General features: G+C 44.1%; 1 protein-coding gene across 1 annotated transcript; it reads right to left on the bottom strand.

Annotated features, from left to right (window-relative positions):
* Positions 1-1915: 1915 nt before the first annotated feature.
* LOC120980722 (E3 SUMO-protein ligase ZBED1-like) lies at positions 1916-3692 on the bottom strand. The gene is made up of 2 exons (XM_040410019.1): positions 2256-3692; positions 1916-2050 (listed from the first exon to the last, which is right to left on the bottom strand). Exons 1-2 carry the CDS (start codon positions 3495-3497, stop codon positions 1916-1918), a joined length of 1377 nt encoding a protein of 458 aa, XP_040265953.1. The 5' UTR covers positions 3498-3692.
* Between the last annotated feature and the right edge of the window lie 21805 nt (positions 3693-25497).

The raw sequence follows: 25497 nt of genomic DNA, 5'->3' as shown, positions 1-25497 counted from the left end.
ATAACAAAATGTTACATTCATTGATCGTTTGCAATTGCCACGACCTGGCGACCACTGCCAGTCACCTGCAGGCGGTCACTGCCAGTCTGACTGCCAGTGCCACGACGGCACCCCACCAGTCAGTCAGTCACAGTGACTGAGTGCGTTCCGTTGAGGACGAGAGTGGCATAACTGGCGTTAACCGTTAAGTAACTGGTCTTGTTGACAATGACAGGGATGGAGTTGGAGTAACTCGTCGTGAGGGAGGGGTGGGGAGGAAAAAGGGAAAGGGGAGGAAAAAGGGAAAGGGGAGGAAAAAGGGAAAGGGGGGGGAGGGAAAGGGGAAAGGGGAAGGGGGGGGAGGAAAGAGGGAAAGGGGGAGGGGGGAGGGAAAGGGGAAGGGAAAGGGGAAGGGGGGGAGGGAAAGGGGAAGGGGGGAGGGAAAGGGGGGGGGGAAAGAAAGAAAGACACAGACAGACAGACACAGAGACAGACACTCACAGAGACAGACACAGAGACAGACACTCACAGAGACAGACACAGAGACAGACACTCACAGAGACAGACACAGAGACAGACACTCACAGAGACAGACACAGAGACAGACACAGAGACAGTCAGACAGACACAGAGACACAGACAGACAGACAGACAGACACAGAGACACAGAGACACAGACACAGAGACACAGACAGACAGACACAGAGACACAGACAGACACAGAGAGACACAGACATACACACAGACACAGAGACAGACACAGAGACAGACACAGAGAGCGGTAAACGGAAAAAGAGATAGAGACTGAGAGGGAGACAGAACGAGAGATAGGGAGACGGAAAGAGAGATAGAGAAAGACAGAAAAAAGGAGAGAAAGAAAGAAAAGAAAGAGAAAGGAGAGAAAGAATGAGGTAAAATTGAGGAAAGGACTAGTAGGACTAGGAGCCGGAGGAGAGGAAAAGTTCTCCTCCTTTCCTCCTCTAGTCTCTCCCCTTTCCTTCTCTCTCTCTCTCCCCTTCTTTCCTTCTCTTGGAGAAGGAAAGAGGGAGAGGGAGGAAGGAAAGAATGAGGGAGAGGGAGGAAGGAAAGAATGAGGAGAGAGGGAGGAAGGAAAGAATGAGGAGAGAGGGAGGAAGGAAAGAAAGAAAGAATGAGGAGAGAGGGAGGAAGGAAAGAATGAGGAGAGAGGGAGGAAAGAAGGAGGAGAGAGAGGGAAAAAGGGGAGGGAGAGGGAAAGGGAAAAGGGGAGGGAAAGGGAAAAGGGGAGGGAGAGGGAAAGGGAAAAGGGGAGGGAGAGGGAAAGGGAAAAGGGGAGGGAGAGGGAAAGGGAAAAGGGGAGGGAAAGGGAAAAGCGGAGGGAAAGGGGAAAGGGAAAAGGGGAGGGAAAGGGAAAAGGGGAGGGAAAGGGGAGGGGAAGGGAAAAGGGAAGGGGAAGGGGGAAAAGGGGAGGGGAAGGGAAAAGGGAAGGGGAAGGGGGAAAAGGGGAGGGGAAGGGAAAAGGGGAGTCTGGCAGGGGAGACAGAGAAATAAAAAATTTCAGTGGCAGAGACAATGCTATAAACAAAATCTATAAAATTAAAAACACTGCTCAGCATTTGGGAACATGTAGATTTTTCTGTAAGAACACCAATTGATCTACATGGTCTGGTTTGAGGGCGCTTCTTTTTGCAGTTACCACATCTCCTGCAGTGGAGAAAACCCGCTCTGCAGACACGCTTGTACCTGGGATACACAAGTATTGCTTTGACAGCCGAGAAAGGAGGGGAAATATGACCTCATGCTCACGCCACCAGTTCAAAGGGTCCTCAGTGAGAGGCAGAGGTGGGGCTTTACAATAGTTTTCCATTTCCTCTTCAGCCTTGGCATAGGGGGTCTTTTTGGGTTCTATTGTACCTTCAGTGTCAGTGAAAGACTGTCCCAGCAAACTCACGAGCAGCTATCTGGCCTTTTTGGGAGGAGATGGTGGAGAATGGTTGTCTTCGATGGGTGAACTGTCCTCTTCTTCCAGAGTTCGTTTTCTTCTAGGCACTTGATGATCCTCTTGTGTCCTCTCACTCTCATCTGATGTAATCTGTGTTTGAACAAAAAAGAAACGGAAAAAAAACAATAAGTAAAAACACAAATGTCAATGCCTTTGATTCTGATGGGGTGATGAAAAAGCACAGGAAACGGACAGTACAGTTCCCGCACCGCATCAGATTCAGAAGCGTGGTAGTGCACTGCTACTGTCGTTTCAAGAAGAAACATGATGGAATTCTTCAAATTAATTTAATTACCTCCAAGGATGCAGCTTCCTCAGTGACTCCTTTAAATATCTCCAATCTTTCTTCATCTGTGAGGATGAAAGGCAGTCCCTTAAAGCGAGGATCCAGTGCAGAGGCTGTATGAAGGATCTTCTTCTCGGCCTCACTGCTGTACCTCTTCTGGAGATCTGTTCTAATAGAATTCTTGATCTCATGGATCATGGGTGTGTCTCCCATCGTGTCTGTCATGCTCTGGAGAAGTTGTGCATTTATAGGGGCAATGAGAGAAACTGTTGGATTGCGCTCTTCTGACATCAGCATGGTTGCATCCTTCATTGGCTTTAATGCACTCACGGCGTCCTCTGCATTTGACACATCTGTTTCGTTTAGAGTGCAGAGATCGGACTCTCCTCTTCTGACTTCTGGAGACAGCAAGGTGGCACAGACTGCAGGTTGTTGTTCCAAGAACCTCTCGACCATGTCGTATGCACTGTTCCATCTTGTTGCCACATCAGTTATCAGCTTATGATTCTTCAGGCCAAGACATTTCTGTTTCTCTTTTAGACAGTGGCTTGCTCTAGTGCTGCAGTGAAAGAATGTGGATATCCGACGTACTCTGCCAAGAAGCCTAGAGAGAGTGGCCACTTTCAACGCTCGCTGGGATGCAAGATTCAGTGTATGGGCGAAGCATTTCACATGGGGGAATTTTCCAACTTGAGCTGCAACTATCATGTTTGACGCGTTGTCGGTCACAAGCACTACAGATTTATCGGACAGCTGCCATTCTTCCACAACATGAGAAAGTAGCTCTGCCAGATGAGCACCCGTGTGAGACTCATAAATGGCTCTCGTTTGCAGTACATGCGACAAAATCTGCCAGTCCTTACTAACGTAATGTGCTGTTATTGTAACATAAGACTCTGTCGTGACTGAAGTCCAGGAATCACACGTTATTGCGACTCGACTTGCTTGGCTCATTGATGCAATTATCTTAGCTTTGGTTTCGTGGTAGAGTGCAGGTATGACGTTTTCTGTAAAGTGACTTCGTGACGGGATCTTGTAACGCGGCTCTATCGTCTTCAAAAGGTAGCGAAACCCACTGTTTTCCACAACAGAGTAAGGGCGCAGGTCCTTCGCTATGAAAGCTGCCACAGCTTTTGTTATTCTCTTTACCTTTTCAGAGTTGGGCGGCAAAGTTGACTGTAACATTGCATCAATTCTTGGCTGATCTGGGTTCATTTCCTTGGTGGTGGTGGTGGTGGTAGGTTTTAGCATTTCTGGGTGAAAACGGCTGACGTGGTTTCTCAGATTAGTAGTATTCCCTAGATATTTAATTTTTGTGTGACAGATTTTACACACAGCGTATGACTTGTCCAATTCGTGCTTCCTACTTTTTTCATAAAAGCCAAAATGTTCCCAGATGTTTGCTTTTAAAAAGCTAGGTGCATTTTTTATCTCTCGTTCCTTTTGTTCTACCTCTGCCATTTTTATTTACTAGCAAATGCAATGCATGCCAGGCATCTATGTGAATTTGTGAGTAGGGATGACACAAGTCTTGACGTGACGATGATGTTGTCAAACTCTGTCAGTTTAAAAAAAAAAATAATAATTTTTGAGTGACTAAGCCTAAAGCCTGCCACGAGATCAACAGAAAAAGTAACACGTTTCTTTCTAGTATGTATGGCCTCCCATGTGGCATGTGCTGCCTGCCACTGCTGCTCACTGTGTCTGAGTGTGTGGCACTGTCAGGCGGTGGCTGCGGCCTAGCTCGGGTCTCACTCGTCTCCTTCACTCCAGTCCTGCGGTCTCCTCCTCCTCTGTCCCCCCGCAAGACAGCCTGTTTTTTTTTCTTTTGTGCACAGCACAGTTAGCCGATCGAGGAGAAAGTTCTGAGCGCTCTTGGGGGTACGAGGACGGGTCCGCTGTGCTCAGTGCTGCTGCATGCACGTCCGTCTCCTCTCCAGTCCTCCTCACGAGTCGACTCACGCGTGCGACACAGGGGGAGGGGGGTGTCACTGTCGTCACGTCAGCGGGAGGCGGGAGGCGGGAAAGAAGGCGCCAAAAAACTTTTTTTTCCGACTCTGCTCTGCACAGCGGACGCGACGCTGACGTCATCAACATGCATCGATTATTTAAAGCAACCGCATCAATGCAGAATCGCCGTGGGTCGAATCGCGATGCATCGCTGCATCGATTATATTCGACAGCCCTACCCCTGATGCACCCCTAAAGTAGAAACTCCAAAAAAGTGGCCCCATTTTAGAAACTACGGGATAGGGTGGCAGTATTGTTGGTACTAGTTTAGGGTACATATGATTTTTGGTTGCTCTATATTACACTTTTTGTGAGGCAAGATAACAAGAAATAGCTGTTTTGGCTCCGTTTTTTATTTTTTTTATTTACAACATTCATCTGACAGGTTATATCATGTGATATTTTTATAGACCAGGTTGTCACGGATGTGGCAATACCTAATATGTATACTTTTTTTTTATTTATGTAAGTTTTACACAATGATTTCATTTTTGAAGCCCAAAAAATCATGTTTTAGTGTTTCCATAGTCTGGGAGCCATAATTATTTCAGTTTTTGGGCGATTACCTTGGGTAGGGTAGGATTTTAGCGGGATGAGATGACAGTTTTATTGGCACTATTTTGGGGTGCTTGTGACTTTTTGATCGCTTGCTAGTACACTTTTTGTGATGTAAGGTGACAAAAAATGGTTTATTTAGCACAGTTTTTATTTTAAATTTTTTACGGTGTTCATCTGAGGGGTTAGGTCATGTGATATTTTTATAGAGACGGTCGATACGGACGCGGCGATACCAATTATGTATACTTTTTTTTTATTTATGTAAGTTTTACACAATAACAGCTTTTTTCAAACAAAAAAAATTATGTTTTAGTGTCTCCATATTCTGAGCCATAGTTTTTTTATTTTTTGGGCGATTGTCTCAGGTAGGGGCTCATTTTTTGCGGGATGAGGTGACGGTTAGATTGGTTATAATTTGGTGGGTAAACGCCTTTTTGATCACTTGCAGTTGTACTTTACGTGATGTAAGGTGCCAAAATTTTTTTTTATGTAGCACAGTTTTTATTTTTTATTTTTTACGGTGTTAATCTGAGGGGTTAGGTCATGTGATATGTTTATAGAGCTGGTCGATACGGACACGGCGATACCTAATATGTATACTTTATTTTTTCCCTATTTTTTAACAATTTTTGTTATCTTTATTTGGGGAAACTTACGTTTTTGTTTATTTTTACTTGAAACTTACATTTTTTTTGTAGAAAACTTTATTTTTCCAATTTTTTTTTTTTTACTTTATTTTTTGTCCCACTTTGGGAACTTTGGGGGGTATATTCCTTTACAATGCATTCCAATACTTCTGTATTGGAATGCATTGACTGTATGCGTAATACTGTGTGTATTACTCATACAGCTTCCGGGGCCTGTGAGATCCAGGGGGCTGGATCTCACAGGCTCTTCACCAGAAGGCAGCACGATGCCTTCCTTAGACATCGTGCTGCCTTCCATGCCATCGGGTCCCCCCCACAGCCGCATGTGGACCCGATGGCACCGCCACACAGCCGCCGCAACCGCAGGTAAGGCCGCAAACCGCAGGTCTGAATTGACCTGCGGTTTTCGGTGATCGCCGATACGGGGGAAGGTCACATGACCCCCCCCCCCGGCGTTGTGACAGGATGCCCGCTGATTGATTTCAGCGGGCATCCTGTCCCGATTAACCCCCTCCGTGCCGCAATCGCGGTTTAAACCCATGAAGTACCGGTACGTCATGGGTCTTTAAGGACTCGGGAAACATGCCGTACCGGTACGTCATGCGTCCCTAAGGGGTTAAAGATATCCCATTTTGTGGCTGTATTTTTATTTTTGAGGACTTTGTCCCAGTTAGTTAGGCCTATGGCCTCTCTTAGTTGACAAAATTTTGCTTTTTTGAAGTTTGGTATTTTTTTCCTCCCTGTAGAAAAGCTCTTTTGAATGATAATTGGAAGGTTATTACTTTATGGTCACTATTTCCCAGGTGTCCCGAAACCTGTACGTATGTTGTTTTGTCAGGCCTATTGGTTAATACTAAGTCCAGTATGGCTGTCCCTCTAGTCGGGTCCTGAACCAGTTGGGAAAGGTAATTGTCTTTGGTTATTGCCAAGAACCTGTTTCTTTTATGAGATATACAAGTTTCAGTTTCCCAGTCTATAATAACCACCTCATTATGATTTGCCGCCTTTTCTATCTCGTTTAGTAGTAGATTTTCAGTGGACTCTGGTATATTAGGTGGTTTATAGTAAACTCCTATTAGTCATTTATTATTGTTTTTAGCTCCATGTATCTCTACCCACAGTGACTCCACATGTTCATGTCCCTCACTTATATCTTCCCGGAGTGTGGGCTTTTGACAGGACTTTACATAAAGGCATACCTCCCCCCCTCTCCGGTTTTGACGATCCTTTCTAAACAGACTGTAACCTTGTACATTAACTGCCCAGTCATAGCTATCATCCAGCCATGTTTCCGTTATTCCCAATATGTCATAGTCCTCCACACACATCACTAATTCTAGTTCCCCAGTTTTATTAGTCAGGCTTCTGGCATTAGTATACATACATTTGAGAGGTTTATGTATATTTTTTACCCTACACCTTTGCTTCTGAACTGTTCTAGTCCCTCCTTCCATTCCTCCCCCAGTCCCACTACCTTGACCCCAGTCTTTATCTGCACTATCTTTCCCTCCTATAATGTAATTTCTCTCCCCACCAGTCCATAGGTTAAACAATCCTCCAACCTTCTAGCCATTTTTCTCCCCAACACAGCTGCCCCTTCCCCATTGAGGTGCAGCCCATCACTACGATAGAGCGTGTAGCCGATAGAGAAGTCAGCCCAGTTCTCCAGGAACCCAAACCCCTCCTTCCTACACCAGTTCTTGAGCAACTTGTTAATCTCACTAATCTCCTGCTGCCTTTCTTGTGTGGCCTGTGGTACAGGCAGTATTTCGGATAATACTACCTTTGAGGTCCTTGCCCTAAGCTTTTGACCTAAATCCCTGAAATCATTTTTAAGGACTCTCCACCTACCTCTAACTTTGTCATTGGTTCCGATATGGACCATGACCGCTGGATCTTCTCCAGCCCCTCCCAATAATCTGTCAACCCGATCCGCGATGTCTCGAACTCTAGCGCCAAAAGACAGCACACTGTTAGGCGATCACGGTCTTTGTGACAGATTACCCTATCTGTTCCCCTAATAATGGAGTCTCCCACTACCAGCACCTGTCTGCATTGCCCTGCTCTCCTGGTTCCCTGCTTACTGGAGCTGACATTCCCCTGACTGGCAGAGGTAGTGTCCGGCTGCAGAAGTGCCGTCCCTGGACTGACATCCCCCTCATCTGCCAAACGTGTAAACTTGTTGGGGTGTGTCAGATCAGGGCTAGCCTCCCTGGCACTCTTCCCTCTACTCCGCTTTCTAACTGCTACCTCACTTTCCTCAGTCTCCTCTCTGTCACCCTCCCCTCATCTACCCCAAAGAGTGCTTGCTCGGTGAGAAACAAACTCTTTTGCAAATTGTCAATGCCTCTTAGTGTTGCAACTTGCCCGTTTAGAGACTCTATTTGCGATTCCAAACTGGTAATTTGCTCACATCTTGAACAAAGATATACACCCTCAAACGGCTGTTCCAGGACTGCATACATCATGCAAGATGTGCACTGGACTGTGTTGTCAATTGTGCAACACATACTAAATGGGGGTTACACCACAAAAGCGGAAAATACAATATAATGTAGTAATAAGAAACTGGCTAATTGCAGTCCTCCACTGAAGTCCCTGAAACTAAAGTCACTTAATCTTAAGTCACACACTTACACAACCACACACTTAATCAACCACACGTCGCGGTCAAACTCACGTTATATATCTGCTTATATAAATATAAATGAAGCTCACTACACCAGCCTGGTTTGTTTTCCCTCTGGATTCCCTTGTAATTTTTGGCAGCCCTTTCACTTAGTGCATAGGCTTTATGAATGTAGATGTCCCACTACCTGAACAATTGTACCCCAATATGAATGAGGCCCTTCATTATGTGATATACAGGTTGTATCAGAGTACATATGCAAGTAAATATACAGGAAATAATGTTTCCTAACAATTTTTTCTCTAAAATCGATTTTATCTTTGGTTTTGTGCGTCTAATTGTCAGTCTGTAAAAGTGGCATACTACTCGGACAACATCGTTCCCAGCAGCGACCTGGGAGTCAAAGATCCATTCAGACATCCTCCCCATGCTGCTCCCGAATCATTTCAGTGGTGCTTCCATACATTTCTGACCTTTTCCTGTGAACCAGACACCCTCCCCTCTTCAGAGCAGGGGGTGCCTGGTTTAATGCCCATTGACTTCCATTGTGTTTTTCCCATTGACTTCTATTGTGCCCGGTAGAGCACCCGAGCATCCCAAAGTGTTCTACTCAAGCATCAGAGCACCCGAGCACTTTGGTGCTTGATCAACACTAATAGCAACTCAGCAGACATCATTCCACATGATATGTAAAATACAGATGCTGTGTAACAGTAACACACATGAAAGTCTTTGTACAGTGTCTCAGTAGACAGTGTTAGAAATAGAGATGTCGCGAACATAAAATTTTCCGTTCGCGGACGGCGAACGCGAATTTCTGCAAATGTTCGCGAACGGGCGAACCGCCATAGACTTCAATAGGCAGGCGAATTTTAAAACCCACAGGGACTCTTTCTAGCCACAGTAGTGATGGAAAAATTGTTTCAAGGGGACTAACACCTGGACTGTGGCATGCCGGAGGGGGATCCATGGCAAAACTCCCATGGAAAATTACATAGTTGACGCAGAGTTGGATTTTAATCCATAAAGGGCATAAATCACCTAACAATCCAATTTTGTTTTGAACAACGTGGTTTAAAACATCCAGTGTGTGTATACGATCAGGTATGATGTTGTATCGATCAGGTAGTGTAAGGGTTATGCCCGCTTCACAGACATTGACAGACCAAACTCCCCTTTTAATGCACCGCAAACAACCGCAAACAGTCCATTTGCCAAACCGCAAACTCCCCATTTGTACAAGGTTGGATACCAAGCTAGCCATGTCCCGTTGATGTCTTTGAAGGTTTCTTCCTCCACCCAGCCACGTACAACACCAAGGGTCCCCGAAAGGTGAATTGAATAGATTTTTTGAACGGGAAGATGGTTAAAAAAACGCTGGCTCCCTCCCCTTTGTTTGAATCCACGCCACGGTCACTGCGTCTGCGCCGTGCAATTTACTCTCACACCCGTGAGTGACACCCTGTAACGGTATGAGTGGAGGCCTAGCCACTAGCCAGTGGCCACAATACAGTCTGTGTGGGCCTGACACACACTGGCTTGCAACTGTGATTATATCACAGAAAAATATTAAATAGAATTATTTTTTTTATCTGCAAGGTATTTTCTGTCACACCCTGTATGAATGGTGTGCACACAGTACTGTCTGTGACTGAGCTTGCAGCCTCTCACACACGGGCAGGCAACTGCAATATATATACACTGCTCCAAAAAATAAAGGGAACACAAAAATAACACATCCTAGATCTGAGTTAATTAAATATCTTCTGAAATACTTTGTTCTTTACATAGTTGAATGTGCTGACAACAAAATCATACAAAAATAAAAAAATGGAAATCAAATTTTTCAACCCATGGAGGTCTGGATTTGGAGTCACACTCAAAATTAAAGTGGAAAAACACACTACAGGCTGATCCAACTTTGATGTAATGTCCTTAAAACAAGTCAAAATGAGGCTCAGTAGTGTGTGTGGCCTCCACGTGCCTGTATGACCTCCCTACAATGCCTGTGCATGCTCCTGATGAAGTGGTGGACGGTCTCCTGCGGGATCTCCTCCCAGACCTGGACTAAAGCATCTGCCAACTCCTGGACAGTCTGTGGTGCAACGTGACGTTGGTGGATAGAGCGAGATATGATGTCCCAGATGTGCTCAATTGGATTCAGGTCTGGGGAAAGGGCAGGCCAGTCCATAGCATCAATGCCTTCGTCTTGCAGGAACTGCTGACACACTCCAGCCACATGAGGTCTAGTATTGTCTTGCATTAGGAGGAAACCAGGGCCAACCGCACCAGCATATGAACTCACAAGGGGTCTGAGGATCTAATCTCGGTACCTAATGGCAGTCAGGCTACCTCTGGCGAGCACATGGAGGGCTGTGCGGCCCTCCAAAGAAATGCCACCCCACACCATTACTGACCCAATCCCAAACCTGTCATGCTGGAGGATGTTGCAGGCAGCAAAACGTTCTCCACGGCGTCTCCAGACTCTGTCACGTCTGTCACATGTGCTCAGTGTGAACCTGCTTTCATCTGTGAAGAGCACAGGGCGCCAGTGGCGAATTTGCCAATCTTGGTGTTTTTGGGGTGCTGTCAGGAAGCTGTCCTTACAGCAGATGAGTCTGTGGACACAGAACACTGCCCTAGCTAACGCTTTCCCTATTGAATCAGCAGCAGCAGCACTGTCCCTCCTCTCACTGAGAATGCAGATTCCGAATGAATCTAAAATGGATGCTGTCCAGGAGGTGGGAGGGTCTGGGAGGGAGGGTCTGCTGCTGATTGGCTGGAATGTGTCTGCTGACTGTGAGGTACAGGGTCAAAGTTTACTCCATGATGATGTATAGGGGGCGGACCGAACATCGCATATGTTCGCCCGCCGCGGCGAACGCGAACATGCTATGTTCGCCGGGAACTATTTGCCGGCGAACTATTCGGGCCATCACTAGTTACAAATACAAAGCAGCTTAAATATAGTTGACCAACAGGTAGTTTCACATATGAAAGGTGTAGATACAGTGGCTCAGCAGACAGTATCACAAATGATAACCTTAAATGAAGAGGATCAGCATACAGTACCATACATGAAAGACTCAGGCAGTATAACGCATGATAGACACAGCAGTTCAGCAGAGGGCTAAATCAGTGAGCTGAGTCTAAGAGATTATGAGTTTTTAGGAGTTATGGACATTCACACAGTGAATCCCAGTTCATTTCCCCACAGGAGTATCAACAACTGGACCACAGTTGGACAGATGACATCAGCACACAGTGCCAGGACCTTAATGCTCAGACCCATTTGGCTATTGGTTTAAACAAACTGTGTGTACAACAGGGTACATAGGAACAGAAAATGTGCTGTATCAGTGAGCAAGAAAGTGGGTATGATGAGCAAAGCAGCAGGGACAATACCAGCTGGAGACTGTCCAGGTGGTTGATGGGGAGAGCAGGTGCGGCATTTTTCAATTTAGTTTTCCAGATTTCTCACTCTATGGGGGAAATTTATCATCTCCCTTGCACCTGAAAAGTGGCATTAAAAATTTGCAAACTATGTGACTTTGTGACTGTGTCTTTTTAACTGCAACTTAAACAAAATTGCTGTATCTCTCGGATTTTACGATGGCCTTGACACTTTCCCTAAAGGGGGCGTGGTGGTGCGGGAAGTGGTCTAGGCCGGCCACCCGGACAAATGTATCTTTATTTATCCTAGATTTCTGGTGCAAATGAAGCCAGAAATCTACGGCAGCTCTGAACTGTCGTAGATTTCTGTTTAGGCGCATTGACTGCAGGCGGATGCGCCTAAGTTATGACAAGGCCTGTGCCTATAAATTAGGCCATCCTCCGGTGGCATAGGAGATAGTAGAAAGCAGCAGTCTTGATAAATCTGCCCCTATGTCTCTTCTAACCATTTGATCTTTCCTATCAGTCTGCCTCTTTGTTATTTAAAAGTCAATATGATTTCAAGGTAGTTTTGTATTCCAACTGCTAATACTCTTTGGTACAGAATTATGCAAAATAGTACATAGAATATAAAGTCCTTAGAAAAGGCACTAAAAATTTCACAATTTATTTATTTAATCAAAACTCTAACAAAGCAAACCTTCCAATTTAAAATTTGCTCAAAACTTAATTGAATGTAAATAGCCCATCAAATTAAATTTCTAACTGTGACATAGAACCCTAGTGTGCCATTCCACTCAATATATATTCTTCTATAAATCCTAACTTAATAAACTACAATGAATGATGGATTCAGTTTCTGCAAGTGATTTCATTACTGTGAATAGCTGTCACCTATATCAGCAAAAACATTCTGGTAAAAAGAAGGGTGAAATAGAACTGTCACACACATAGCTTATGGACAATGTACCTACTCCACAAATGACATTTATATTTTGTTTGGTGTGGATGGAAAATTGTATAAATGACTTACATATAAAATGGAGCAGATGGTATATGTATTTTCCCTGTTGAGAATGGCAAGTCACATCTTAAATTTAGACTCAGTTTGATGTCTCAGGTTTATTTTTGAATGAATACAGTGGAAGCAAAGGAAGATAATCATAAAAATATGCTTTTTAACCCCTTCAGAACCCGGCCATTTTAATTTTTTTTTGTTTTTTACTCCCAGCCTTCCCTGAGCCATAGGTTGTTAATTTTTCCATTCACCTAGCCATATGAGGATTTGTTTTTTCTGGGACAAGTTATACTTTCTAATGACACCATTTACTGTTGCATATAATGTAGAAAAAAATAAAATAAAATTCCACCACAGTGATATTTTTGAGTTTTAAAAATAGAAAATAGTAAATGATTTTATTATATATCTTGGTAAAGCCAGGGAAAAGAAGCCCCCAACTTCTGGTGGAGAGGGTAATCCATGTTGGAATCATAAGATGTCCCCCGGAAGACTTTAGGTACATAACATCTATCCCTGAGTTGAAGATGTAGGATACACTGAATGGGACGCCGCTTGTTTTACAACAATGAAAGTATACCTGCTATGTTGCGCTTCCACTTATTTGATGCCTATAGGCATAAGAGCCCACTGAGGGTAATCATATAATGCAAAAAAGCAGCAGGACAGACTAACGTGTGGTAAAAGGGGAGCAATACAGAGGGAGGGAGGTGGCACAATCGGCAAATGGCCTATGTAGTAAGATACACATTATGACAAGTCATTGACTGTCACTTATGATGGTAGACACTTGCAAAATTATGCTCACCCTGCTACAGACCCTTCAACTGTGGCTGTGAACTCACATTCAAACAGTCATTTCAGATTCATTGATGCCATTTCTCTTTAGAGATTTGCCACTTCCTGGCACATAGCCTAAAACCAATGACCATAGATTGCATTGATTCCTCAATTCTGAACTATGGTAAACTGAGTAATATGAGCTTGCTAACCCTAGCTTCATGTGTTTCTCAGGATATAATAGGTCATCAATATCAGATCAGCGAGGGGCCGATCTGATTAGCTGTTTGAAAAGAATGCAACGCTCATATGAGCGCTGCGTTCTCATCTCTGTTTAACTGCTCACTGTCGATATTGCTGTAGCGAGCAGGTGTGATTACAACTCCATCATCCCCATTAACTTCAATGGGATGGCTCCGTCCTATTCACTTGAATAGATGAGGGCCTGCCCATTGAAGTGAAATAAGATAGCGGATAGGTCATCAAATATAACAAAAGCGGACAACCCCTTTAAGGAGCATCTCTCAACAGGATAAACCCTATTAAACCAGGTTTAATGCCTGGTAGGTTGGATCCTGCTGATTAAAACACACCTTTGTTATGCAGATTGGTTGCTTCATTCTGCATAAAAAATAAGAAATTCATATCCAAATGAGCAGTTAGATGCACTGAGGGTGGGCCCAATCCACTATGTGCACAATTGTGTTTATTTTATTTTTGCTTCCTCTGTCACCACCTCCCTGTCCTTCTTCATTGACAGAGATAGGCAAAATAGCTATTCAGGAACCTTAACCTGTTAATGAAGGATAATAATAAATAATAATAATACAGTATGCTTCAAGCTCCTTAACTCCACCTAGGGGTGTTAAACATTACCATTTATATCTACTTCTATGCAATATGTAGAAATATCTCTATGATAAGGTGTCTGTTTTTAGTTCACTTGGAAATAGTTAGAGATTGGCTTTCTGAATCTGTTCAAACAAAGCAGAATTAGCTAAATACACTTAAAATCACTGTTAAATTCTCGAAAATCTCTTTATTATTACAAATCAGATGGGGTGTTTGTATAAACTCTGGGATTGATTCAGGAGCATGGTGGAAAGGTAGAGGGTTCAGGGATGTAATAGTTCTATTCAAGTTGGACATCTATATTTGATTGTATGAAAATAAAGATTATATTAAGATGCATATATGACATATTTATTCTCTCCAGCTCTAATCCTTCAGGTCAATACCCCTTTTGAGTCATTATTGGGTCCTTTATATCCCTTAAGCTATCTGTACCCCTGTTTGTGGAAAGTCAGCTTGTGGTCAAAGGATCTTTTGCCCCCTTCCCCCCCCCCCCCACTCATCCCCATTAAATTATAAAAAAAATCTTGATTCCTGGTGCAACCCGTTTTCCTTTTTAACTCTATCACATCCTGAGAGTATCCATATTTGCACACTCCACATGGTGGGTAAATTCCTGTGAGAGTAGATACTATATGACCTTTTGATGTAAGAATTACAAAATAAATCTACTAGTCTTCCAAGCACTTGTCACTTCACTGGGAGAAACATTGCAGTAACCAGCTCTGTCTACTGCACAACAGACAGCTGTGTAGTTCAGGCTCTAACTTCCAGTGCCTGAGCGACGGTAGAACAACGATGCAGTAGACCCACCAATCATATAATCATGGCCTATCCTAAAGACAGTCCATCACTGGTGAAAGAGTGGACTGCTCCTTTAAAAGATGTCTAGGGAAGCTACACAAGTCTTGGTTTTCAGCAATTCTATATCTCAACTGATCTGTTTAAGTGACCCACCTTCTAACTGAGGGAGCCTCAATTTTCCTCAAATATCTGGGTATACCTGTACAAGAGTCTTACCAAAATATACTTAAGGCCAAACCAGATATCATTCCATCCTCTGCTTTGCAGCACCAACGCACTGGATATAACCTGTGTAGTATCTCTGGGTATCTGTATTCTGTAGTCAAGATTGTGATTTTTTTTCCCCCTTCGAAATGGAATTTCATTCCTCATTACATACCTGCTTTCCCAAAAGTAGTCCATACCAAAGGGTAACAGTTAAAAGGGAGAAACAACTTTAAGCAAAAACAACTCAAACTCAAACTCAATAAGTGCAGCTGCAGAGTCCACAGTCCCCCCTCCCCCTTCGCCAGGCAGTGCTGATAGGAAAAAGTGCCCTCATTTGGACAAATTCGAGTGGCATCACAGGATATGTTCCCTGAACCACAGAAAGCAATGGAAGTTAAAATGCATTAGCCATCATCTGGCATAACCTCATGCTATAAAAGAGCTTCCATACTAAGAAGGGGTCTATTCACTGCAAGGGAAAAGATTGTGTAATCAAGCAAAGAGATTATTAGGGCCGGCCAATAGTATAGCTTCACTGAAAAACACCCTATGTCATAGAATGAGAAACTATTGGGTTACAAGGGGTAGGCTAATGGTAACCAGTCTGTCATCTGGTAGGATTCAAGGTAGGGATAATGATTCCCTTCAATCCCGCCCATTGCTTATTAGCACCATTATGGAACTAGCCCACAACTCGCATTCTAGTGATACAACAGAGACAAGCACCTCCTCTGAGTTTTTTGGCATATCAAGAACTTGTAGGAAAGTCTTTAAATTCTTAAACATAATAGATAAATATAATAGATAACTTGTATTGTAAAATATCTTGTTGGTTGATATAGTAAGTTGATTCATCATCTTAGATATGTTGGTCAATTTTAAAAGTGTTAGGCTACGTAAAAATTTTGTTATAAAACAGGAACATAAAGTCTTTTTAGTAATGTACCCTGTATTAAATCCAATAGAGATTATGTACAGCAGAGGTTACGTCACACTACACCTTTCAATCATTTGTGTTGTTAAATGCTCATTATCTTTGAAATTCTAAGTGTTTTATAAATATATACATGAACTACACCAGAAATGTGAACAAAATTTACATGAAAACTGCAAAAAAAGCCTCTTTTTAAAAAAAAGTGGCACCGATAAACTTATAAACTTTAATAAGAAAAGAAGTAGCAATTATTTCCTAAATAGTTTATTAATTTATTGTATGCACTTATATAGTGCTACTATATTCCGCAGTGCTTTACAGACATTAGCATCCAACTGTCCCCAATGGAGCTCAAAATCTTTGTTCCCTATCAGTATGAATTTGCAGTGAGGGAGGAAACTGGAGTACCCAAAGGAAACCCACACAAACACAGGGAGAACATACAAACTCCATGCAGCGCTGCAAGGCAAAGGTACTAACCACTGAGCCACAGTGCTACCCGATATAATAATAATTATAATATTGTGAAAATGACATATGTATTGTAACGGTATTTTTAAGTACTGATTGTTTCTGTCCCCTTTAATTCTGTCTCTTTTATATTACTTTTAGTATTTTGTGTAAGGATATTTCTTGTAATGTAGTACCCATCCTCCATTGTGCTTGTAAGACCACATTCCTGAGTAGTGATCTCAGAAATAGAGATGGCCTTGTGGTTCGCACGGCGGTCGTTTCGCAGTGAACGTTGCTCGTTCGCGATTCGCTGAACATGCAAACATATGGCGATATTCGCACGCGCCATATTTTTTTGCATAGCGCTGAACTTTGACCCATAAAACATCCATCAGGTGGGACAGGACAGCCAATAAGGACAGTACAGCACATGGACACACCCCCAACCCTATAACAGAACCCGATCTGGCCTATAGCCTTTATATTGCCTGAGGCAAAAAATGAAACAGCATCCCCCCTCCCCTCCATTTTGACCTAACCCCTTCCCTCCAGCCAGAGGTGTAACTTGACCAGCATGCACTTTCTATAATACCGGTGTCTTCTAATGCAGCACAAAGGTCTTTGGGCCCCCTCAAGCTCTTGGGCCCGGTAGCGACTGCTACCTCTGCACCCCCTATAGCTACGCCCTTGCATTTATCAGCATATACCAAAGCAAAGCTTATCAGGTAATATTTAACATCTTTAGAATCCAAGGAAACACAGTCATTTATCCTTCAGGAAATAAACAATATAAGATATGCCTTGAATATGGCAAAAGAAAAAAAATCTAAATTGTAATGTAAAAGGGTTTTTCTGCTTTTTCCTTATTGATGACCTATCCTCATGATAGGTCATCAATATCAGATCAGTGGGGGGTCAGTTCCCATCACACCTACTGATTAGCTGTATGAAGAGAAGAAGACTGAAGAAGATTCACTTGAAGGGTACAGAGAAATTGTAGTTACACTCTGTGCCAAGTGAAATGGACAGAGGAGCTGAAATTACACATGCTCACCTCTGCGATGTTGACAGCGAGCTGGTGAACAGTGTGTTCTCTTCATACAGCTGATCTTCAGGAGTGCTGGGAGTTGGACCCCGACAATCTGATATTGATGGCCTATCCTGGGGAAAATAAAACCCCTTTAAGTAAAGAGATCCCTGACTAAAACAACAGTCAACAAACTAAGAAACAGCTTCCTTTCATCACACATCACTCCGATTAGCAGAGTCTAAGGCTGCCCCTATGTATTCACCCCTATGGACCTGCTGTGAGGCAGGTTAGTCTTGGCTGCTAGGGACACCTAAGTTATGTCTGCAGAGTAAAATGACAGAAAATAGGTAAAAGATTGCAGGAGCAAACCAAACCAGATGACTAAAGGAAAGTAGATTGGATAATCAAACTAGCCAAAGTTAAAACCAGGAGGGTACAGATACAGCCAAATCAGCAGGCAAGAGGTTAATAAACTAGAAAAAAAAGTCTGACTCCAAACCTGAAGGGTAAATAATGTAGCCAAATCAGTAGATGAGAGGTTAAACTAGCAAAGGTCAGTACACAGAGGTTAAACAAGCAGCTCTTGCGTTCAGGCACAAAGCACAGAAACACAAACAAGAGCCAGAACACTATACACAATCACAGGCACTTGCCTACACCCTGATTGAAGGGTCCATGCTTCTGCCACATGTGCAGTTCCTGATTTCCCCCAACAGTATCTCACGGACAGAAGCGGTGGCAGCTAGGTAAAGGGTCAGACACCACAGGATCATGGTTAGGTAAGTTTATAACAAGAATGGTCTGGACAATTAGGTGTCACAATTTCTAAGACAGAAATGTATTCTTATGCAAAACCTTACCCTGTTACTCTGTACAAGTTGTTCTGCAATTTTATGTATATGATCAAGTTCTCATTCTCTACAGGAAGTATCAGTTTGTACTGTTTTAATTTGACAGGTGAAAAAGAAGAGATTCGGAATATTAAACAAAGCATGGTTTCTAATTAAGTGCACACTTGTAATGAATGCAAAAATATGCTGTCTGTTAGCTAACAATGTAAAAGATTGTCATACATTTGGAGTGGGAGTACCAGATCTATTCATAAAAGTTACTTTTTAAATATATATAGAGAGAGATATTATGTATTATGATATTAACACACAAAGGAAACAAAACTTTTCAGTTAAATAAGTTATAGAAAAGTTTCACAATTTTTGTATCATACATATTGGGATAGTTTTAGTAATAGTGTCATACACTGCACTGTCTAACAATATGAATCGCAGTCTATAGCGAAGAGATGGACCAAGTTTTGAAAAATTCGATTTGACAGCTTAATTAATTAATCATGAATCAAATATAACACTGAATCAAAAAGTACACTGGCTTGTGCAAGGTACTGGCCATGTCCAGGAGGCGGTCCAAGCATTTCAGCCATCCTTAGATGGTGAGAAATGCTCTCCCAGACTTGCAGTGACAACATTTCCTGCTGCTACACCACTTAAAAAGAACAATGCCTGGGTTTGGGAGGATTTTCACACTTGACCAGCTCAGGCTGATGAATAGATCTGGTCTTGCTGCCGATGCCCCATTTTGCCACTGTTGCTGTCTGCCTGCCTGACATCTTGCCTACAATCATCTCCCAGAAGGCTTCTGCTGCTGCCTCCATCATGCCACTGCTGCGCCCTGCCTACCATCATGTTCTGTAAGGCTGCTGCCTCCATCATGTCACTGCCACTATCATGCCACTGCTGTGGCCTGCCAACATCATGTTTTGTACAGCTGCTGCTGTCTCCATCATGCCACTGCCACCTTTATGCCACTGCTGCTGCCTAACTATCATCATGTTTTGTATGGTTGCTGCTGCCTCCATCATGCCACTGCCGCCTTCATTCCACTGCTGCTGCCTTCCTACCAACATGCTCCGTACGGCTGTGTCACGGATGGTGTACAGGAAACAAGATAATACAATACAAACAATGACTTACTGGACCCACAACTAAGGAACAAAAGGGAGACCCCTGCAATCGACCTGCCGCTCTCCCTTATTGCTCAGCCTATGCGACCACCCCAAAGGTGGATGGGCGCATATCCACGTACCTCGGCTATCTTAGACCTGAAGGCCCTACAATAGTGAGGGGACACGACCACCGGCTCCCTACACAGACACGGAGGGAGTCAGGGTCACCTGGATCCAGAAAACAGAAAATCATAAATACATAAACAGAACTTATCTTGCAGAACTGGGAGCTAGGAACAGCATGCAAGCACACACACTCCAGGAAGTTGTATCAGCCGCACACTACTGCCTTATGGGGAGGAATTTAAAGGGAGGTAATCAGTCTGACTGCATGACAGCTGAGATAGACTAACGAGGTGAGGAACAGAAACCAAAACAGAGAAACTCAAGGAGGAGGATCTGGACGGCTCCTGTCAGAGCTTCTCAACTGTCTGGTTGTGACAGTACCCCTCCCTCTAGGAGTGGACTCCGGACACTCAGGGCCCACCTTCTCAGGATGGGACCTATGGAAAGCCCTGATGAGACGAGAGGCCTTAATGTCCGTCACTGGGACCCACATCCTCTCCTCAGGACCATAACCCTCCCAATGAACGAGGTACTGGAGGGAACCGCGGACAAGACGAGAATCCACAATCCTAGAGACCTGAAATTCAAGATTTCCATCAACAATAATTGGAGGAGGAGGCAAAGGCGAGGGTACAATAGGTTGAACATAAGGTTTCAATAAGGACTTATGGAAAACATTATGGATCTTCCAAGTCTGAGGAAGATCAAGACGGTAGGCAACAGGATTGATGACAGACAGGATCTTGTAAGGCCCAATAAACCTAGGACCCAACTTCCAGGAGGGAACCTTCAATTTGATATTCTTGGTAGACAGCCACACCAAATCACCAACATTCAGGTCCGGACCAGGCACACGTCTCTTATCCGCCACACGCTTATATCTCTCACTCATGTTCTTTAGATTATCCTGAATCTTTTGCCAAATAGATGACAAAGACGAGGAGAATCTGTCCTCATCAGGCAAACCAGAAGAGCCCTCTCCAGAGAAAGTCCCAAACTGCGGATGAAACCCATATGCACCAAAAAATGGTGACTTATCAGAGGACTCCTGACGACGGTTATTTAAAGCAAACTCAGCAAGGGACAAAAAAGAACACCAATCCTCCTGATTCTCCGCCACAAAACAGCGCAGATATGTCTCCAGATTCTGATTGACACGCTCTGTCTGGCCATTCGACTGCGGATGGAAAGCAGAAGAGAATGACAAGCGAACCCCCAAGCGAGAACAGAAGGCCTTCCAGAATCTGGAAACAAACTGCGTGCCCCTATCAGAGACAATGTCTGAAGGAATCCCATGCAATTTGACAATGTGGTCAACAAATGCCTGCGCCAGCGTCTTAGCATTGGGCAAACCAGGAAAAGGGATAAAATGCACCATTTTGCTAAAACGGTCCACCACCACCAGAATCACAGACTTCCCCGAGGAACGAGGCAAGTCCGTTATGAAGTCCATGGACAGATGTGTCCAAGGACGGGAAGGAATGGGCAAAGGAAGGAGAGGACCTGATGGCCGTGAATGAGGGACCTTGGCACGAGCGCAAGTCTCGCAAGCTGCCACAAAACCCTCAACCGACTTACGAAGCGCAGGCCACCAGAATCTCCGAGCAATGAGATCCAGTGTGGCTCTTGTCCCCGGGTGCCCAGCAAGGACCGTATCGTGATGTTCTTTAAAAATCTTGTGTCTCAAAGCGAGAGGCACAAACAACCTCCCAGGAGGACAAAGATCAGGAGCTTCTGACTGGGCTGCCTGCACCTCTGCCTCCAATTCAGGAAAAAGAGCAGAGACCACCACACCTTCAGCCAAAATGGGACCCGGGTCTTCAAAATTCCCACCTCCCGGGAAACAACGTGATAGGGCATCTGCCTTCACATTCTTAACCCCAGGGCGGAACGTAACAACAAAATTAAACCTTGAAAAGAACAGAGACCATCTGGCCTGTCTCGGGTTCAGACGCTTGGCTGACTCCAAGTAGGCCAGATTTTTATGGTCAGTAAACACGGTAATAGGGTGTCTGGCTCCCTCTAGCCAATGGCGCCATTCCTCAAAAGCCAACTTGATGGCCAACAATTCCCTATCTCCCACATCATAATTTCTCTCTGCGGAGGAGAGCTTCTTTGAGAAAAAGGCACACGGTTGCCATTTGGCAGGAGAGGAACCCTGAGACAAGACCGCACCCACCCCAACCTCAGAAGCATCAACCTCAACTATGAAGGGTAACGAAACATCAGGTTGAACTAGGATGGGAGCGGAAGCAAAACTCTCCTTGATATTAGAAAAGGCCTTACGCGCCTCTACCGACCAGGAAGAAAAATCTACCCCTTTTCTGGTCATATCAGTGAGTGGTTTAACAACAGAGGAATAATTCAAAATAAATTTCCTGTAATAATTAGCAAAGCCCAAAAAACGCATCAGCGCCTTCTGATTCTCAGGAAGCTCCCACTCAAGCACAGCGCGAACCTTCTCGGGGTCCATGCGAAAACCAGAAGCGGAGACAAGAAACCCCAGAAATTGGATCTCTGGAACCGCAAACACACATTTTTCCAGTTTCGCGAATAATTTATTCTCCCGCAGGATGAGTAAGACCTGACATAAGTGTTCCTTATGAGTCTTGAAATCAGGAGAAAAAATCAAAATGTCATCCAAATACACTAATACAAATTTTCCCATCAAATGATAAAAAATGCTGTTGACGAAATGCTGAAAAACGGCTGGGGCATTCATCAAACCAAAAGGCATAACTAAATTCTCAAAATGGCCCTCAGGGGTATTGAAAGCCGTCTTCCATTCATCTCCCTCTCTGACCCTAACCAGGTTGTATGCCCCTCTTAGGTCTAATTTGGAAAAGACTTTCGCCCCAACAACCTGGTTAAACAAGTCCGGGATCAGAGGAAGCGGATAAGGATCACGAATAGTGATACTGTTCAGCTCCCTGAAATCCAGACAAGGTCTTAAAGAACCATCTTTTTTCTTAACAAAGAAAAAACCAGCGGCAACAGGTGACTTCGAGGGACGTATGTGTCCTTTTCTCAGACTCTCAGAGATATAAGCACGCATAGCGACCCTCTCAGGTTGGGAAAGATTGTATAAACGAGATTTAGGCAGCTTGGCGCCTGGGATGAGATCAATAGGGCAATCATACTCCCTGTGCGGAGGTAAACCCTGAACTCCACTCTCAGAGAAAACATCCAAAAATTCAGAGAGGAAAGGTGGTACAGTTTTAGTAGAAACCTCAGAAATAGATGTTATGAGGCAATTCTCTCTGCAAAAGTTACTCCAACCATTTATTTTCCTCGCTTGCCAATCAATGGTGGGGTTATGTTTAGTGAGCCAGGGTAGCCCCAACACTAGAGGAGTAGGCAAACCGCTAAGGACGAAACATGACACATCCTCAACATGAGCATCATTCACAATTAAACGGATATTGTGAACTATGCCCTTTAATGATCTCTGAGAAAGTGGAGCTGAATCAATAGCAAAAACAGGAATATCTCTTCCCAAAGTGCATACCTGGAAACCATGAGTTATTGCAAATTGATTATCAATGAGGTTGACAGCTGCTCCACTATCCACAAAAATCTCACAAAAAATGCTCTTGCTCTCTAGCGCCACCCTAGCAGGCAGGACAAAACGGGAACTACAAGCAAAAGGAAAACCTTCAATTTCCGCCTCAACCCTGCCAATAGTAACAGACGGAACATTCTTAAAAGATTTTTTCCTTTTTGTCTCTTTATTACTCCCAGAAAACTGCCTGAATCTCCTAGAGGGACAAACATTTGCCAGATGATTTATACCTCCACAACAAAAGCAAACCCTCCCCTGCGGGCTGAATCTTCTATTGTCAGAGGCAATCAACCCCAGCTGCATGGACTCCTGCTCAGAAGGGGCTGACAGCGACTGAGACCCCTGTGCACAGAATGAGACCGCTGCCCTGTCCCGGGACTGAGTATGACAGGAAGGAGAGATCTCTCCTCTCTCTCTAAGACGCCTGTCAATACGAACAGCCTGAGACATAGCAGAATTCAAGGAGGTAGGTCTTTCATGAAAAGCAAATGCATCTCTCAATCCCTCTGAAAGACCATAGCAAAATTGACTTCGGAGTGCAGCATCATTCCAACCCGTATCTGCTGCCCATCTCCGAAATTCTGAGCAGTAAATCTCTGCGGATTGTTTACCCTGGCATAACAGACGTAGTTTAGACTCAGCCAGAGCAATACGATCCGGATCATCATATATCTGACCCAGGGCTAAAAAGAATTCATCCACTGAACGGAGGGGCCGTGCCCCCTCCGGCAGCGAAAAGGCCCAGGACTGAGCGTTACCCCTGAGCAGCGATATAATGATACCCACTCTTCGTTCTTCATCACCAGAAGAATGGGGAAGAAGGCGAAAATGGAGTTTGCAAGCCTCTCTAAAACGTACAAAATTCTCACTACCCCCGGAAAACGTATCCGGGAGCGAAATCTTAGGCTCAGCACAAACTCCATGAACGCAAGCTGAACCGGTCACTTGAAACTGAGAAAAAGTCTTACGGAGGTCAGCTACCTCCAAAGCAAGACCCTGAAAGCGTTCAGCCAAAAGTGTAACCGGATCCATGCTTTAGACGGTTTTGGCGGCTGATAATGTCACGGATGGTGTACAGGAAACAAGATAATACAATACAAACAATGACTTACTGGACCCACAACTAAGGAACAAAAGGGAGACCCCTGCAATCGACCTGCCGCTCTCCCTTATTGCTCAGCCTATGCGACCACCCCAAAGGTGGATGGGCGCATATCCACGTACCTCGGCTATCTTAGACCTGAAGGCCCTACAATAGTGAGGGGACACGACCACCGGCTCCCTACACAGACACGGAGGGAGTCAGGGTCACCTGGATCCAGAAAACAGAAAATCATAAATACATAAACAGAACTTATCTTGCAGAACTGGGAGCTAGGAACAGCATGCAAGCACACACACTCCAGGAAGTTGTATCAGCCGCACACTACTGCCTTATGGGGAGGAATTTAAAGGGAGGTAATCAGTCTGACTGCATGACAGCTGAGATAGACTAACGAGGTGAGGAACAGAAACCAAAACAGAGAAACTCAAGGAGGAGGATCTGGACGGCTCCTGTCAGAGCTTCTCAACTGTCTGGTTGTGACAGGCTGCTGCCGCTGCCTCTGTAGTGCCACTGTTACAGCCTACCGGTCATCATCTCCCGTGAAGCCACTAATGCTGTCCATCTACCATCATGTTCTGTAAGACTGCTGGTGACTCCATCATGTTGCTGCCTGCCAACATGTACCATATGGCTGCTGCTGCCTTAACTGCCTCAGCTGTTTCTCCTCACTGCTAATCCCCTACTGCCATCACTTTTATCACTAAACATTTGCCACTACTACCACTATTACTATTAATACTACTACTCATAGATAGCTGACCTACTTCTTTGTATGTTCCATGCTATGCTGCCTTGCTGCTATGCTGCTGCAATTTCGGCCACGTGCCTCTAATATGCTACCTTTTCCACATTTATACTGCACTGCTGCTGCTCCCAATTAAAAGGGCGAATTGTTCTAGGCTTGTTCACAATGAGCCATTTTTTCCTCTGACAATTAACACCTGTGAGTGTCATATGGGCAGGCATTCTAACCCTGTCAAGGCATAATTTTTGGATGTTTAGTCCCCCAACCAGCCACTGTTTAAAAAAAATGTCTTATCCTATAACATAGTGTATGTTTAAACACCATCTGCCCCGGATTAGCTTGAAATATGAGAAAGCATAACACATGCCACGCCGAGGTGTGTCTTTAAACACGCTTTTTTTTTATGTCGTCAAATGTGTGTTTACCCATAGCTATGTA

Source organism: Bufo bufo, chromosome 1, assembly GCF_905171765.1.
Source record: "Bufo bufo chromosome 1, aBufBuf1.1, whole genome shotgun sequence".
In the NCBI taxonomy this organism is placed as follows: Eukaryota; Metazoa; Chordata; class Amphibia; order Anura; family Bufonidae; genus Bufo; species Bufo bufo.
Note: the sequence above shows the minus strand (reverse complement) of the source record. Positions and strands in the feature narration are given on the sequence as shown.

Coding starts and splice junctions, on each gene's coding strand:
- LOC120980722 (XM_040410019.1), bottom strand. CDS start 3,497: ATGCTAAAACCTACCACCACCACCACCACCAAGGAAATGAACCCAGAT. Junction 2,051..2,255: donor AGGAAGCTGCATCCTTGGAG/GTAATTAAATTA, acceptor GTTCAAACACAG/ATTACATCAGATGAGAGTGA.